The sequence below is a fragment of the Rhagoletis pomonella genome, unplaced genomic scaffold (genome assembly GCF_013731165.1).
Source record: "Rhagoletis pomonella isolate Grant_MI unplaced genomic scaffold, Rhpom_1.0 Rhpom_scaffold_00006, whole genome shotgun sequence".
NCBI classification, from domain to species: domain Eukaryota; kingdom Metazoa; phylum Arthropoda; class Insecta; order Diptera; family Tephritidae; genus Rhagoletis; species Rhagoletis pomonella.
This window is the reverse complement of record NW_023458560.1, coordinates 75087484-75105036: the sequence shown is the minus strand read 5'-3', so window position 1 is coordinate 75105036 and position 17553 is coordinate 75087484. Positions and strand designations below refer to the sequence as shown.

The 17553-nt window shown below is 38.9% G+C and overlaps 1 protein-coding gene across 8 annotated transcripts in view; it reads right to left on the bottom strand.

Moving 5' to 3' along the window:
* Positions 1 to 255: 255 nt before the first annotated feature.
* Positions 256 to 17553, bottom strand: part of LOC118741290 (protein cappuccino-like) — a 56346-nt gene continuing 39048 nt past the window's right edge. For 3 of the 8 annotated variants that reach the window (XM_036473212.1, XM_036473213.1, XM_036473214.1), the window contains 5 exons: positions 12569 to 12732; positions 2275 to 3142; positions 1242 to 2210; positions 846 to 1143; positions 257 to 773 (listed from right to left, as the gene is read on the bottom strand). In XM_036473212.1, the coding sequence (XP_036329105.1) occupies positions 665 to 773; positions 846 to 1143; positions 1242 to 2210; positions 2275 to 3142; positions 12569 to 12732 (2408 nt within the window). In that variant the 3' untranslated portion in view covers positions 257 to 664. Of the gene's footprint in view, positions 774 to 845; positions 1144 to 1241; positions 2211 to 2274; positions 3143 to 12568; positions 12733 to 17553 lie in introns of all 8 variants that reach the window. The other 5 variants (XM_036473210.1, XM_036473211.1, XM_036473215.1 and 2 more) reach the window with 4 other exon arrangements.

The following is a 17553-nucleotide window of genomic DNA, read 5'->3' as shown; positions in this document are numbered from 1 at the left end:
GTGACGATTCACCATCGAATCATTGTTGGCCCAAGAACTTCTTCGGGGACATAACGATTTCATAAGATTATTTAAGACGGCAATGGAATAAATATACGCATTCTGACGACCATAAAACCAAACGTGAACGTGAATTGTTGGTGAAAACGTTGGATCAAATGTTTTAGTAAAAATTAATTGTGGGCGGGACGAAGTCCGTCGTGTCTGCTAGTAGTAAATAAAATAGAACAACGAGTTTTCTTAATGATTTCTCAATATTTAACTGGTTTATTTAGCATTTCCAAAATAAATATTTGTAGTTATGTACTTGTTTATTTAAAAAAATGGAAATTAATCATTTTTCATATACAAACTTAAATTAGTCTATTTGCTAAATTTAATATAAGGCTACTTTCTAAGTATGTATGTATGTATGTATGTATGTATGTATAAGTATGTACGTACGTTCCGATTGGTGTGTGCATTTCTTGTAAGCTAAAGTTTGTTTGTATTTGGAAAAAATTTAATACTCAATTAGCTAGTGAAAACACGCTATAAAGCAACAAAGTTATGCATGAAAGCATTTTCGTACGATTTCAAACAAATGCTATAAACTGCATAATATATATTAAAATTTCTATATTTTATTTCGCATTACATTACATTGAGCTGCTGTAGTTTTGTTTTACTTTTTACTCAAACGCAGGATACGTTCCTTAAGGCCGCCTGGCTTCAGTTTTGTGGTTTTAACATTTTTGCGTGATTGTGTCTGAATTTGCTTCGACTTGCGTAACCTAAAAGTTGAAAACGAACAAAAAATTTTTTAATTGCTATTGGATTTTTTCGCCCTTAATTTCTGCACTTACAAGTCGTCATACAACGTGGCAATCTCCTTCTTCCAAATGTCCTTAAAGTCATTGGTGAAGTTCGTCCAATACTCAAAGAACTGATCGGGCGTGCATTGTTCCAAGGCGCGAGATTTGGGCGTGTAGTGATAGAAGCGCATCGTTTCGATGAACATCTCTCGCGACTCATCCAAGTCTTTGTAGAGTTTATCGATTGTCTTTGTTGCGCTCTCAATGAACTCCTCCATTTTCGATTTGAATGGTTCCAAAGTGCCTGGAGTTGAGGCTAGAACCACGCGCTCCGTTGTCTTTTTGTTCGCTGGAATGAAGAGGATAAATAAAACGAATTTACACACATACATATGTACATATTTGTATCATCCTTGAAAGTGTCTCCACTTTTACCTTCCCACTCACCTTTCAATTTCTTATGCAATTCTATTATATGCTGCTTGACCTCATCGAAATCCACTTGCGCTGCGCGCTCCACATCTGACGGTTCGGGTATGGGTAGGGTCATCTCTAGCAACTGCACTCCTTCCTTGCGTCGTCTGCTGATATAGGTTCGTACAATGAAATGCAACAGCGTCGTCTGTGACTCTTTGGACTTTACGTCCTTGAGCTTTCCCAATATCTCCAATGTGAAACCATCCGCTTGCCCTCGCTGTCGATTCCCGCCGTTCATATAATTTCCCAGTGTGAGTATTATGGCAAAGATCAGCTTAAGGTCTTCGCTCTCAATCAAATACTGCGAAAGCTGTGCAACAACTTCCAATTTTCGCGCAATTACCGTTGCTGCCTCTTCGAACTCGGCTTGGAAGACAATGCATGAGATACGCTCTGTAGACATTGAGATCTGTGAGATTTTGAGCAGGAATTGCTCCGGATAATCGAGTGGTATGTCGCTTTGCGCTGCCTCTTTGATCAGTTCCAACTCCTCGTTTGTTGCCTTAATGTTTATGATCTGCTGTAATGTCTCTAAGCTTACAACCGATGTGTCCACATGGTAGATCGCGTGTTCGATCTCACAGAAGTCGACGTGTAGACTACGCGACACAATGCCGACATTCTGAGAACGCTTACTATCCAACACTTTTATAGCCTTCACACGTACCACCTTCTTCTCTTTTGGCTTGCTAACGGGTACCACAGCCTGCCGTGAGAAGAGTTCGGTAAATTCGTCGATGTTATCGAGATTTGTTTCTTCGATCTCCTGCCAGATTTCCTTGGGCGCTGCTGAGTCGGTAACATCGTCGGGCGAGCTACCGCTAGAGTCAGTACTGGCTTGCGGAGTTGTAATCCTAGGGGGTGGTGCTGGCGTAACTATGCGTGTCCAGTAGAGGGGTTTCATGGGCTTAGGCGGGTTGACGGCAGTCTTTCTAAGAGCTGGTATGAAAAAAAAAAAAATTATTGATGAAGATATTTATTGATTCGCGTATCTTTTACTTACTATTTGTGGTGTGGAACCACGCCCCTTCAGTTGGATTTGGCAGTGGCGCTGGTGTAGAGGAAGAGGATGGAGGCTTTGGCGCGCCGGGCGGGGGAGGTGGCGGCACAGCTGAAGTGTTGAGCGGAGGCAGCGGCGCAGGTGGTGGTGGAGGTGGCGGGCCAGCTGTTGAGGACGCCGGCGCTGGGGGAGGTGGTGGTGGTGGAGGTGCAGGTGCATTCATGCCAGGAGGTGGTGGTGGAGCGGGTGGCGCTGGAGGCGGTGGTGGCGGAGGAGGCGGAGGTTGTGCTGCTTTGGAAGCATCCATTGGTGGTGGTGGAGGTGGCGGCGGCGGTGGTTGTGGCGCTTTCACTTTCACCTCCTCAGCATCCGTTTGTATGCCTCGATCACTGGTTTCTTTCGCTTTTGGCGCGCACACAGGACATGTGACGGTGCCGGTATCCATTAATGTTTCTGTCTGCATGCCGGCATCACTCGTCGATGCTCGTTGATTCGTTTTTTCCGAACTCACCATCGACGAGGTTGCATTACCCTTTTCATACTCGTAAATGGTTGCTTCACTTGCATTTAATAAATCGGTTAGTTCTATGCAGCGCTTAGATGGCCGTCGCGTCAGTTCGCTGGGAGCGAGCAGCTCATTTACCACAGCATGCACTTCGGTGAGGTTGCTGCAGGCAAGTAAGCGCTTGCGGAGATTCTGTTGAAGAAAGAGATCAGCTGTGGTGTCAACTTGCACGCCCTTCGGTATGCGCGCCACTGTGCTGGGTGTGCTGCAATGCGGCCACACGGCTACAGTGTCCAGCCTGCCAGGCGTGAGCGGGACAGATGTGGTTGGCGCTTCCGTATGAGTCCACTGGTACATGTAGAAAGGCTGTGGGAGAAAAATAATGAGGTTGGAAAAAAGTTTTGGATAGCTAGAAAAAAGAAATGATCTCCTTGAGAGGAGAATTTCAGAAGATCCCATGTTCCAATCAGTGAAAAGTCTGCCATAAAATCTAGTCCAAGGAGACATAAGCTTTATAAGGAATGCACTATTTTTGGAGAAACTATATTTTGAGAATTAAAGCCGCATTCCAACCCGCTACGTTAATGACTTGGGAACCGATGAGGTGAGGCCTGGTTGTTAATTAGCTTGCTAGTAAAAATCTTAGCACAAACCCGCAAAAGAAAGTAAAAACCTAAAGTCGAGAGACCTTACTTGATTACGTACACCCAACTGCGAAATCAGGCCGAGTTTCCGCCTCGGTGAAAGTCAAGCCATCTGTGATTCTGTAGGATGTACGACTCGAATTCGTATTTCAATCATTGGATTGACGGAAAAATGGGTAACAGGAAGAATTTTTCATAAACCGCTAAAGCCTTGTCATAAGAGGGGTATACTCGGAATCTCGCAAAGCCCTTACCCGGTGCACGGATTGCACGGTAAAAACCGGGTTGGGACAGCTTTGCAAGGGCTTTGCAAGACTCGAGAGAATACCCCTAATATTTTTCAGCTGCTAGAAAGTAACAACACTAGCGTAGTGATTTTGAGATATTTCGACAGCGGGACTCAGTCAAAACTTTTTGAATGACCGCTTAGTAAAGCTGGTAGTAGTAACTAACTTAATAATCTCCTGGGCTCGAACTCCAATGGCTACTGATATTGGAAGCTTTTTTTTTTTGACTGCATACCACTTTTCCACATTAAAGAACAGAACTGCCTTTTGAATGAGAATCAATCTTAATTCAAAGAACTTTCGGGCTTGTTATGGGCATAGCAGTTCATTGCAGTGCGAACTTCACTTTCTATTTTATTTTCCGAAGTCTCCTCAAGCCATTTGTGCGCCTTAAATCCTGAATATAAGTATGTATAAATTAATATTTCAGTAAGAAACATGCCGCTGGTTTCACCAGCAATTTAAATGGAAAATGATTTTTTACTTTCTGTCAATTTCCATTAAAAATTCAAAAAATAAAATAATTTTTTACTTAAATTGGCTGTTGGCCTTCAAAAAAAAAAAAGGAAAATAAGCGTAGCGTATTAATAAAATGCTATAGATATAGAGAAATCTTTACGCAAAATATTTGTTTTAATTAAAAAAAAAATTGGCGGGACCACTCTGCCTTTTTACGAAATTTAATTTGTTAACCTGTAGGTACAAAAAACCGATTTAATTTTTGAAATAACCGAAGGTCGAAAGACCACACCGATTTTATCAAAATTTGTGACAGGTACTAAAACCCACGATTTCAAAATTTGTAACCGGTACAAAAAAACGATTTAATTTTTAAAACTACTGTGAAGTATTTTTTGTAGCAGTAAAGTTTCAACAAAATACGACCACTAGTATTTTTTATACATTTGTCCGTTTAAGCGTCAGTGCTAGCAGCAGCGATGCGGTAATTTTCTGTAATAATTTCTGTCAAATTGAAGGGACATTTTTTTACTTTGATTAAAATATTGGTCTGAACACCATTTTTTATCCTGCGCATATTTTTTTTTCTTAATTTAAGTCATATATTGTTTGTCCTAATATGTTTAATTACACTCTACTTGATTACAAGTACTAAGCTGACAACAAAATTTCCTGGTAAAAATATACCTTTAACCTTTGTTTATAGAGCATCGAACTTTTTAAAAGCCCAAGCGAAAATATGAATTCCCCATATTTACCCGAATGTTACGCAGGGTAGCAGTCTGTATTTCCGTTTCCTTTTTATGAAATGAGAAGTTTGATATCTACTTTCAGAAAATGTGTATATGGGTCATTCCATACAATATTTACACCTCAATATTTTTTTTGGGGTGAAATATTTTTTTTTTTTACATTCTTTATCGAAAAATAGAAGACACCAATTTTTTTTTCTTTCGTCATGATATTCCAAAATCTCGAAAAAATTCGCGAAATTTTGAACTCACAGAGAAGTGTCTTGTTTACAGTTAATAAACTATTTGTCCGAGAAAATCAGTTAAGGTATCAAAATGTGCGTAATAACCTCGGCTTTCCATGAGAGTGTGAGATAAATTAAAATAAAAAAATTTTGCACTAAAAAATTGCATTTTTTATTTTTTATTTTTTTATTAACTTCATCATCTTTGATTTTTATTTTTTTCAACCTGAAAAGTTGTCGGACTTTATGGAGTACGCTGTAAAAATTTGAGATTGAGACCAAATCTGTAGAAGAAACCTCGTGAGCGAGAGTGATTAGCTTCCGAAATCCCTTAGAGTTGTGACTTTCTATAATAAATTTGGCATGCCATAGCACGTTCGAATTTTCTAAGTAATGTTCTTCTAAGTCATCCAATTTCTTTTCACATTTCTACGATATGTGTGATTTTATTTCACATGAAGATATGACGTTTAAGGCAGTCTTCAGATTTAAGTCCGTACACAAACTGATGGCATATACATACCTAAGTTTAGGAAATGCGAGATTATTTTAACATACGGAATGCGATTATGGCCTTAGGATTATAGACTCCTGTTCCAATATTTTCGTCGGATTTTTTATTTTGGATTTGGAGAAAGATCATCTAACTGAGTTTAAAGTGATCCTTTCAGACAATCCCAACTCTTCCTATGTCCATCTTATATTGACCTGGCTTATTTATTTTCCTCTCTAATCTAAGCTCGTAATCTAAAACTATGTTCACATATCAATATTATCTCGAGCAAAGCTCGTTTTTTAATCGCCCCGTTTACACAGGCAAATCTCAGATTATTAGCCGTCAAATTTGTTGTGCTTGTTATTCTCACATTTCAAGGAAAAGTTATGTTTCTTCTCTGTGCCACCGTGATCACGTTTTTCTGCTATAATAAGCAATATAAATATATTTTAACTTAACATTTTATTAAAAATACCTTTACAAACCTCTTTTACTTGCTAGCGTACATTTTTGTTTACTTTTACATTTGGCATTTCTTCTCTCTTTCGCAAAAACAGTCGATAAAACTAGGATGGACACCGAAAAGTTATCGGTTAAATCTGAGATTATTTTATAATTACAGATTACCAAGGGACGAATTTTATATGGCTGATCTCTTGTTATAATTACAGATTTTGGTGTTAAGCTCGAAAATGAGGATAATCTGCTTATATGTGAACCTAGTATAAGCCGTACTGTCCATAAACGGTTTCCGCTCTCTGTAAAACATTCTACCTGCACCGTGTGGCCTCATCAGCCCTTCAATCCGATTCTTTTAAAAGTATTTAGAAATGCACGAGAATATAAGTAGCTGTTTTCGATAAAATTCCTCACTTTTACTTTAAAATTATTTAAATTTAAATTCAGCACCAGAAAAAGCTGCATTCTGTATGTATATTCATAAATCAAATGTGACACGATTGCAGCAATACTAACTCGAATTAAATTTTCAGAGTTAAATAAAAATTCAATTTTCCGACTAAATAAAAAGCTAAGAAAGAAATTTACTTACGTATTATTTAAGTTTTTTGTTTTTTTTTTGCTTCACTCTAGTTATACAGCATTTGGGATTTGTCTAAAAAAAGAATAAACGGGCAGGGGTTGCAGCGAAATCTGCAATTCAAAAGTGTCGAGTGCAAAAATGCAAAAAGCGAGGGGAATAAAACCCAAAAAAAAAAGAAAACGAAAAGAATTAGCAACTTCATAGAATTGCACAAAGAGTGCAGCAAAGGCAACGAAACGAAATGAGAGGATATGAAAGTTGCTGATCTGGGGGAAAACATGAAAGTATCGGAGACGGAGACAGAGAAATTTCCAAGCCAAATTGTTAATGCCAGCGGGATTGAATATGCAAAGGCAAAGGATATTGCGCGCGAGCACATAAGCCAACACGTATGTATGTATGTACGTGTGTAAGTGGCGTTGCATGCCTGTAGTGGTGAGCCAACTAAACACATACATACATGCGCACACACATCTGTATGCACAAGTTTGCAAGTCTATGAAGTCATGAAATCTTTTTCAAAGTTAAACGTCAAATAGCGTTGATTGGCATAGCGAAATGTTGAAGAGGATGCTTAGCGGGCGAAAGAACGATGAAGCAGGCGCGGGAGGAGGAGGAGGAGGCGGAGGATGCAGACGACGAAGCAAATTGCTGTGGATTAAAAAAAGCTAATAGCTGTAGAGGTAAAGAGGTATGCAGATGCCATGTGAAGCTCATCGCCCAATTACAGATTTGCTAATAGAAATCACAATTTTCTCTCACACAAACACAGGCACTCACATGCTACATATGTATATCAATCTGCACACATATATATGTTAATATGCATGCTCAAATTTGTTTGTTTACCGTTTTTTTTGTGGCGCGATTCAGAGGTATGTATGTATTGCCCGCGCTTCACCGCGCCACCACTTTTAATTGAACTTTTCTACAGACCGCCATGAGTGCTTACTTTTTTTTCATACATTGTACACACTTACAAATGCAAATTTCATATGTATGTACATATGTATGCACTAGGTGTGCATGTGCACTCTTGTTTGCAAAGTGCAAATTATCAACAGTGTGTAAACACTCTTCACAAATGGTGTGAAATGCGATTAAAGCTTCGTGTGATTTTTTTTTTTTGCGCAATGATTCATTCTTTCATTGATTTTTTTTTCCGCATTGCCCTTTAAACTTGATTTGCATTTTTATGCGCGCCGTCCTTCAAATCTTCGATGGCGTTTGTTTGTGTGTATGTACATATATGTGTGTGTGGCAAGTGTTTAGTGGCTTTGAGTGGCTGCAGGCGAAGTGTAAACTGGGATTATTGACGGTTGGTTGGTGGCTTATATGTATTTACGCGATTAGACGTCTGTATTTCTATACTAAAGATGTGCGAGATGTAAATATGTACATATGTTCATGTTTACATATGTATATTAGGGTGAATCACTAAAAAAAAAGTAGCGCATTTTCTACCAGAACTAAAGAGTTTAAAATGTTTTAAACATCGCAACAAAAATATAGAAAAAAGTGGTTTTCCACAAATCGGAGGAGAAGCTCGGCCAAACACTAACATATGTATGTGTAGGCGCCAATCTATTATTATTAAAATGTTTTAAGACTTCCAACATAATATTTCGCCAGATTTACGTAAGCTGACCGATTTAAAAATACCTCCAAATATCTCATTATTTTGATTCCGTTGCTAAAATTTTTAAATATTTAATTCTACCATTAAAGGTGATTTTATAGAGAAAATATAAAAAAAATTAATTTTACTAATGCAAAATTCGATTTTTGGGAAAATTTTAATAATATGTTTCAGAAATATTTTTGCGCCAAAGTCTCAAAATATAATACAATTCATATTTCGATGGAAAAAAGTACCGATTTTTTTTGTTGTATGAAGAGTGGTGCACCCTAATGTATGTACTAATATGCTTCGCAAGTATAAAATCATACTCAAATGCGGTTGAGAGTGCTGATACTTGAATCTTTGAAAAGCGCTTAAGGCAAGAGTTAATTACAGTGTTTCTGCGATGAAGAACTTTTTTAAGATTTACATTTACATAGATTTTACATAGTTGAGTTTTTGCTAATGAAAAAATGTAATGAGAAAAAAATTAAAATATTATTACAACTTTCAGACGTTGCAACAGAATATAGTCGGATTTTTTCCCTAATTCTGAGAGCTTGTAAAGAACACGACTAAGCCCGTATTGTCTCGACCTCCAATAGCCTGACTCTCCCAGTCTGATCGCAGAGCTCACTGCCATTTCGAATATATGAAATCCTAGGGGCAGTTCATGCCGTATCACATTAAGACCATCCGTAGGGCACGACGTAGTTGCTCTTCCAACATCTGCACGAGCTTCTCGCTGAACGCTGCTTAATTTCCTAAAGTTGTATTGCTTGCTCAGCGCTGGCCGCCAGCATACTAATACTCCGTAAGTTAGTATTGGTTTTATAAATGGCTATATCTACAAGACAAGTTCTGGCTTTAGTCACCAATTTCTAGGCTTTTTCTCGTTGTATTGTTGTTGTTGGGGCCGAGTATGGACAAGTAGCTGTTGAGGCGGCTACAGTATCCAGACCGTAATTGAGCCAGTGTAACGCGGGTCTTTCTTGGCAATTGAAGCTCCGTATTTTCTACGGGTAGTGATTGGGCTCCAATTACGGCATGCATAGGCCGAGAGTCAAGGTAGGTGGTTACTGACTCTCTATGGATGTCGTTGATAGCTCATCTGTATGTCGTCGGGTCCAGTGGCTGGTCTATGTATTGCTGGACTGCGTCCTTGTACACGAATAGGTGCCCCCTGACGGGTCTGGGCGGAGGCTCCTCCTGTAGCAGAGGTCTGTTTGGGTGTTCGCTTCCGTGGCACCCCACCAAAAATTGCTTACAAAGCATTTTGTTGTGTTCCCTTACGGGGAGCACTTGTGCCTCGCTGTGTAGATGGTGCTCAGGCGTCATCAGAAGGCATCCAGTCGCTGTATGGCGTGCGGCGTTCTGACATGTCTGTAGCTTCGTTCACTGCGTTCAACTAGTCCCCGGCGTCCAAACTGGTTCAGCATAGTTTAGAATCGGCCGGCAAATTCCCTTGTATGTTGCCAGCAACATAAATAATATAGATTCGTGTTCGGTACACGAATGGGGCTGGAAAAATCATTTCACCTACCCGAACATGCAGCGTCCTTCAGGCTGAGGTCGCTGCCTTACAGGAGGCGGTTGAACATTTACGTGCAGCACAATCAGTAAGTAACAATATATTAATCTACTCAGACAGTCAGGCAATTCAAGAACCGTAGCGGGCTGCCGAAGATCTGTGAACGAGATGGCTGCGCAGTACGCTCTTCACCTGGTATTTGTGCCGGGGCACCAAAATATACCAGGCATCGAAAAGGCTGACGAACTTGCAAGAGAGGGCATATCCGTTCCACTTTCGAAATCCCGGAAAGGTTTAGGCATGCTGCTCGCTGCCTGCAGGCTCATTATAAGGGATTTGTCTCTTAAACAAGCAAGGAACGGGTGGTCTAGTCTCACAAATTGCAACAACGCAAAGCTTATGTGGCCAAAATGGAACAAGAAGCTTTCGAAAGTTATACTGATGCTGAGCAGAGGTGACTTAGCTACAGCCATGGGCCTATTAACAGGTCAGGAAGATACACGCGATCATCCTCCACAAAGACTTCTGCAGAAGCTGCAGAGATGAAGCAGAGCCGGAAATCTTACGGTACCTGCTATGCGAATGTCCCGCCTTTTGCAAAATAAGACGGAAGTACTTGAGCTCAGAATTCTTTGAAGGTTTAACCAACATAGCCGAAGTAGGAATAAGGGCACTCTTGAGCTTTGCAGACTCCATACGACGGTTTGAGGAGGAGGGTTTTAACGTCTCGCATGGTATCACAACGGGTCCAAAATTTTAAGGGTCTAGGTCACTGGCAGTCACTTTAACTCAACCCAACCTAACCTTGTGGAAGCCCATTCGGTCAGAACGATATGAGAATGGCGGCTTGTTTTGTAGCTGAATATACTTCAACAAAAAAGCTTTAACACCTGCGGTGTAACAGACCAATATACAAGTAGACATTTGAACGTTGGTTCTCAGCGTGCATATTTTTTTATGGATTTTTTAATTATCCAACTAATCTAATTACCTAAGCCAAATTGAATATTCTTTCCTACACAGTCCTTGAAACTCTTAATTCCTCTAACATAAGCTACTTTTCCATGTACATATGTACATACAAAGTTAGGTGTCAGCTGTGGTAAAAAAGTTTTCTCTACGCTTCTTGTTTTCCTGCTACGTGACGCTTAACGGCAATAAAGCAAAAAATCTGCTATAAAAGTGTTGGAACACGTATTCGTAATTATTTCAACAGACTAAATTGGCATGAAGTCACCTGTCATTGGATTTATTAACTTTGCTTGCTTGTCCAATCGATTAACTTAGTGAAGAATGCGCCAAAGAGACAGGAGCCGTGGTAGAGTAACTTTACTTTGTGTGGCTGTAGTGGATTAAGGAAGTTTTATGTGGGCATTTTTGTATAAGAAATTTTGCGATTTGTAACTAAATATGAGTCCTTATAATTGCCGATTGAGGTGATTGTGCGAACTATTAAAGATATTTATGCACTAATATCCACCTCAGCAAGAGTTGGGCGTCAAAATTTAAATGCAGGCAGGTTTTCTTAAACCAAAAGTGATGAATAAATAATTGCGCATTCATCGAGCTGTGGATCGCTATTTACTGTCCATTTTATAATTTACACACAGTCTGGCAAAACACTCTACGAATTGCGTACATTTGATGAAATCAACTCGGAATGACTTGTGGAGAAAATACACAAAAAATGGACATTTTGAGTTTCTACACAGAATAGAAATTGCAAATTTTTGCGGAGAGTCAATACAGACTGGTGGAAAAGGACGAACAGGAGCAGCTCAGCAAACTCTCAACAAATATTTGGGCGACGTAGCAGAACAAACTTAAGAGCCACATTGAAGTTACAAAGCATTGAATGCGGTTACGCAACGTTGCACTCAAAGAATTTGCATAAAAAAAAAAACAAACAAACAAAAAGAGAAGAGAAATGAAAAGAAATAAATAGAAATAAAAAGAAAAAACCGAAACACAGAAAAAATTGACACTTGAAACTGGGCACAGTTGCTAATGACACTTAATAGCAACAACAACAATAGCAACTGCAACAGCAGCAGCGAAAGCAACCGTGTCCACCACGTCAAGCCTTTCATATCCGTTGTCGACATTTCCGTTTCCCTAGCCATTCGTCAACCAAAACAAAAAAAAAAAAAAAAAAAACCTATACATTTCTCAGCGCGCTTGCTAGCTGTCACAACTCTTCTTCTACGCCATATTGTAGCAAGTATTGCGCTACGAATGGTTTGACGACCGGATTTGAAGACATAGTCGAAGCTGTGGGAAGTGCAAAACACTCGAAGGCAAGCAAGTTGGTTGAAGGCGGCGCGGCGCGCCTTAGCAACTCCAAAGTACTCAAAAAAGTTTAGTTGCATTTCTGCTTGAGCAAAGCGTTCGTTTTTTTTTTTTTTGGTCCACTCACTCTGAAGGAGTTCGTAAGTTTTTTAATGTTTAAAAAGACATTTTTTCTCAAGTTTCCTGAGTGCGCAGGGGGCAAAAGTCACTGAACGTTGGAATATCAATTTTTAATTTGTGGTAGGAAGTAATGGTTGATGTCTCTTTTTTTTTTGCTATACTCCTTTTCAGCATCTTAGTGTTTTATGTAGCAGACTTTACCTCGACTGGACTGCAATTAATGTTCGCTAAAGTTTGCTGGAGTTGAACTTTAAAACAAAGTCTGAAAACGTTACCCCCACACCACTCATTCGCACGCGCAGTCACTGCATTTACGTAAATACTTACACTGAAGTTTTTAATATCCGTTTCCTCCGAAATCTGCTTAAGCACACCCACATTTATTAAATTATTACAATACTGCATTGTGAGGTTATTCAAGTCCTGTTCGGTCAGATTGTTGCCTGTTGACTGTTGCAATGATGAAATCAGCCATTTCATAAGCATTTGACCTGTGAAAAGAGAGGTGGGAGATGTTATTACTTACTGATTTGTTTTGGAAAGAAAGTAAAGGAAGGGTTGACAGCAGCTGGCAGCGTTGCTTCACTCACTTATCTTAAAGGAGCTATAGATTATGTGCAACATTTGCAAAACCGCCACCAGATTGTGTAACGGAAAATATATAATTTCTAAATATACGCTTTCGTTCATCGAGTCATAAAGCAGTAGATATTTGTATTTATTTCGGTATTAAGAAGATTTCAAAACAAAACTGAAAAAATTCTTAAATTTTTTTAAGACAAGAAACTGCCGTTTGAAAGCCTAGCACACAGAGTTGCTTGTACAAAACGAATAGCACTGTCAGACTTTCTAGTAGAAAGTAGTAGTAGCAGAAAGATTCGATAGACACTGTAGAGACGGTGTTGTTTAGAGTTTCTGTACCCTTTTTTATGACGAAAAAGTTTCGGCTGAAAGGTAGTTGTTTTTGGTGAGGTTACCCCAAATATAAACGCGATTTCTTTAAAATTTTTTTATTATCTTTTTTTCTTTTGTTTTTGATGTTAGTCCGACACTGGGCTCGATCCCAGGCGCTGCGGAATGACAGTGCCCACTTCAAACCACTACACGACAGCGGCCGGCTGCGTCATTAGTAAACTATCAAGCCACATAGACCTACTGAGTATAGATTTGAGCACCAAATTTTCTCCAAATTAAAGAATTGATCACTGACTAAAACTTTGCCAAATAGGATCGTAGATATCTTTCAAGGTAGACCAATGATAGTGAAAGTAGAAATCAAGAAAGAGGCTCTACTGTTTACAGCAAGGACAAGAAGCTTATACATCCTTCCATCCTGAGGGTTATAGGACAAGAATATGCTTTGCTTTGTGGACCTGCACCTTCGGAGATTTAACTTTACATAAAACTTCAAGGTCTTTTTCCCCGACAGGAATAACTGAGACAACGAACGACCTGAACCCCGGAAGGACAGCGCTCCTCGCTCTCAAAGCTCACGAGGTCACCTCAAAGCTGGTGTGGGACTATCTTCAACTTTTAATACTGATCGCCTCCAGGAACCGGGTATATCTCATATGGGTACCGGGACACAGTGGAGTCATGGGCAATGAAGTCGCAGAATTTCTCGCCAGAAAAGTGGATGCACAGGGATTCATATGAGCAGCACCTTTTACCAGTCTGCCAGGGAGCTCCGTTAGGCGAAACTACTATATTTGGATGAAGAACAAGGCGCAGCAGGTGAAGCCCTCAGCAGGGCCAACCTTGGCCTTCTTGGAACACCGTACCTAGAAGCGCACGACTTAAATGGCATGTAGCCAAAGGACCTCGCGTGGTTTCTCAGAAGTACGTGGATCAAAGGTGACTTGTAGATGAATAGAGGTTCGTTACAAGAGATCGTTTTGGTTTTCGAACGTTTGAAACGTGCACATAATCAGACTAAAATTTAAAGAACTATAAAACTGCGTATTCGAAAAAATTCTAAAACTTCTGAGAAAAAAAGTTTGAAACTTAGCTGAAAATTTGTTGACTTTTTTTTTTGGAATTTTTTACAAAGTTTAAAACTTCAGTTCAAATATCACTTTGAAATGGGGGTACTATAGATATGGCCAGTACTGTATATCTTTAGAAGTATAAATCCCCCCCCCATAATATATATTCCTGGGTGCGCCCATGTATGGCATATCTTCTCCGACCACTGTACGACGTGTGAAAAATGGATTGTAGTGTAGGTGCGGGGACATTTTCAACTGACCTCCAAATCGTAAAATATATGCTGAGTGTCATAAAAAGCTTTAGTAAAGAATAATACCAAATGTGAAACAAATCAGAGCATAAATATTTCGACCCTGGCGCCACCTAGCGAGGCCATTTTTGAAAAAAATATTTCTGCTTACATAACCAATAGATATCTATTATAAAAACAGCCAAATCGACCTATAAATAAGTTAGATAAAGGACTTTTTTTCGCGGTAGACTTTTCGCTGGAATCGTCCATATGTTAGCGGTAAATTTCAGTAAGTTAGATATGGTTAATTTACCTTAGGAGTACATTTTAAGAAGGTAGTGGTGGACAAGTATCAGAGATATTTGAATGCCTACATATCCTTGTCGCTGATGGGTTACAGTACTGCTACAAGTGATGACTGCTAAAAGTAACTTTCGGCAATAATCTTGGTCAAAGTAAAGTAAGGAAAATAAACAGCAAGTGGGCTTAGAGAGTTAGCGGCTCGTAATTGGCCTCACGTTTATATGCCTACACAGTGAGCCAACAATTTTTCTCTTTTTTGTGTTTTGATTTGGAAAGTTTATATCAAAAGTTGCCATCTGGTGAGCTTTAAGTAATACTATCTAAACTCTTAAGTGCTTAAGTACTCAAACAAGAGCAGGCAAATATTATTTATTTGCACAACACTTGAGATAAAGCGTAAGGTCATACGTAAACATCGGCGATGAATTGTATAAATATAAACACAATCAAATGGCAAACCGATAGGCTGACGTATGCAGACAATTATATCCCGCTGGCAGCGTTTAAAAGTACACATACAAATATAAATAGTTTTGCCGCAGTATGAATCAATAACGCCTAATGACAAATACTACATTTATCAATTGATTATCAGCGCCTTTTTTTTGGTTTTTGTTGTCGTTTTTTTTTTCCATTATTACGTTTTCTTCTTGTATGTACATTAGACTGCATCACACCCCATACAAAAAAAAATCGGTACTATTTTTCCACTGGAATAATAAAATCTATTATATTTTAAGACGTCCACCAAAATATTTCGGAAAAATATTAAGATCTAAATGAGCTGGACCGATTTGAAAATACCTCCAAAAATGGAGTTTTTTATGAATAAAAATAGTTTCTTAAAGATTTTTTTTTGAAAAAATCCCCTCAAATGACAAAACGGTTTAAGCTTAAAATATTTACATAAAAATATTTAAAAAAAAATAAAAAAAAATTTTAACGAAATCGTAATGATGAGATTTTTGATGCTGTATTTTAACTTTTTTCAAAGATTGGTATAAGAAAAACTTGAATAACTGAATCTAAACTCTTCCGATTTAGACTTGAAAAGGTATTTTCTCACCCTTTTTATTTCTTTGCTAATAAACTCATTTAAAAGGATGGAAGAGAAAGATAGGATGAACGAACGTCATTAAATGTTGAACTAAGATGTGTTGGTCATCGAAGAAAAAAAGATGGGACACGAATGACATTTTTTGGTCAGAAATAAAAACAGTGTGAAAATACCTTTCTACTGAGATCCCATAAGTTAAAATCAGAACATTTTTGGCCCAGTTAATCAAGTTTTTCGTAAATCAATCTCTCATACTTACGATTCCGTTGAAAAGATTATTAAATATTTTTATGCAGATTTTTTAAGCTTAATCTAATTTGTCATCTGAGGGGACTTTTTTCAAAAAGTCCTTTAAGAAACTATTTTTATTCATAAAAAACTTCATTTTTGGAGTATTTTCAAATTGGTCCAGCTCGCTTAAATCTTAATATTTTTCCGAAATATTTTGTTGGACGTCTTAGAATATAATAAATTTTGTAATCCCGGCGGAAAAACCGCAACTTTTTTTGGTGATGCAGTCTAATGTACATACAGTAAAACTTCTAATCTGCCTCCGCTGTTTTGTGACGCTGTGTAGCTTTTTGATTGCTATTGATTAATTTATATTTATTAGAAACTTACACTTTGCTTCGAATTTAGGCAATGAATAACCCGCTGGGAGCAGTTGTTGTGCGGCCAAATCATTAAACGCGCCCACTATGTTACAACCGCTTACAGGTTGGCCGTAGTAGATTGGCCTGAATGTGTGCCCAAATATGATTCGTAATGGGTGTTCAATATTCGCTAAATGCGTGCCATTGCTGTGCAGAGTTAGGAAGCTCTCCAGCGCGTGGGTGGAGATGGAAAATTTATATTTTTCACATACATTCATAGTTAGCACTTGTTTGACCTTGAAATTTACGGCAGCTAAGTTCTTTGCAGTCTCACAGCCGTACTCGCCCGGTTGCAGTGCGCAGCTGTGGTGTAGGGTTTGTGTTATTTTAAAGGAAATTTTTCTAATGTCGTGGACTTCCACTAAGGGGGTGCAAGGTTCTGTTTCTTCATACTCCACTCTTTCTTCATCCTCTGCTCTCTCCACTTGCTCTTCCTCTGCCTCTGCTTCATGCTCACTTTCATCCTCTTCACTCAAAATGCTGCTCGACCTTTTCGATTCTGTGTCGATCTTGTATTCCCGGGCGTCAATATTCGCCAATTTGGCTAATAAAGGACACCAACCGGCCGACAGCTGTACTCTGCCCGTATTCGTTCTCGCCGTCCGTATAGGCGGCGTTAGCGATCCCCCCCTCTTCAGTTCTTTCTCCCAATCACAGTTGAAATTTATCACAGTTGTGGGCGGGTCGACGGTTTGCAGTTGCAGCCCCCCGCCATAGTCTATATCTTCATAGCTCAGCATCTCATCTGTATCCAATTCATCATAGAATTGCTGTAAATTCGGTGATTTTTTAATGCTTTGCACTACATTACGTCTCTTTTGTTCCATTTCTTTATTTATAAACGACATTGCTTCTTAACTTTCTTCACTTCTTCACTAATTCACTTTGTGAAAATTTTACATTTCTAGAAATCAACTTTTCAATTTCACCACTTTCGCACAATTTTTGCATTCGAATACGTCAACTAACTTCGTGCAACTGGTCGTTGCTGGTTTTGTTGACACACAAAACAGTTGTTAAGGTTCATAATTAGAGGTACACTCAATGCCAAGGCGCTTTCTAACTTGCACTAACACTT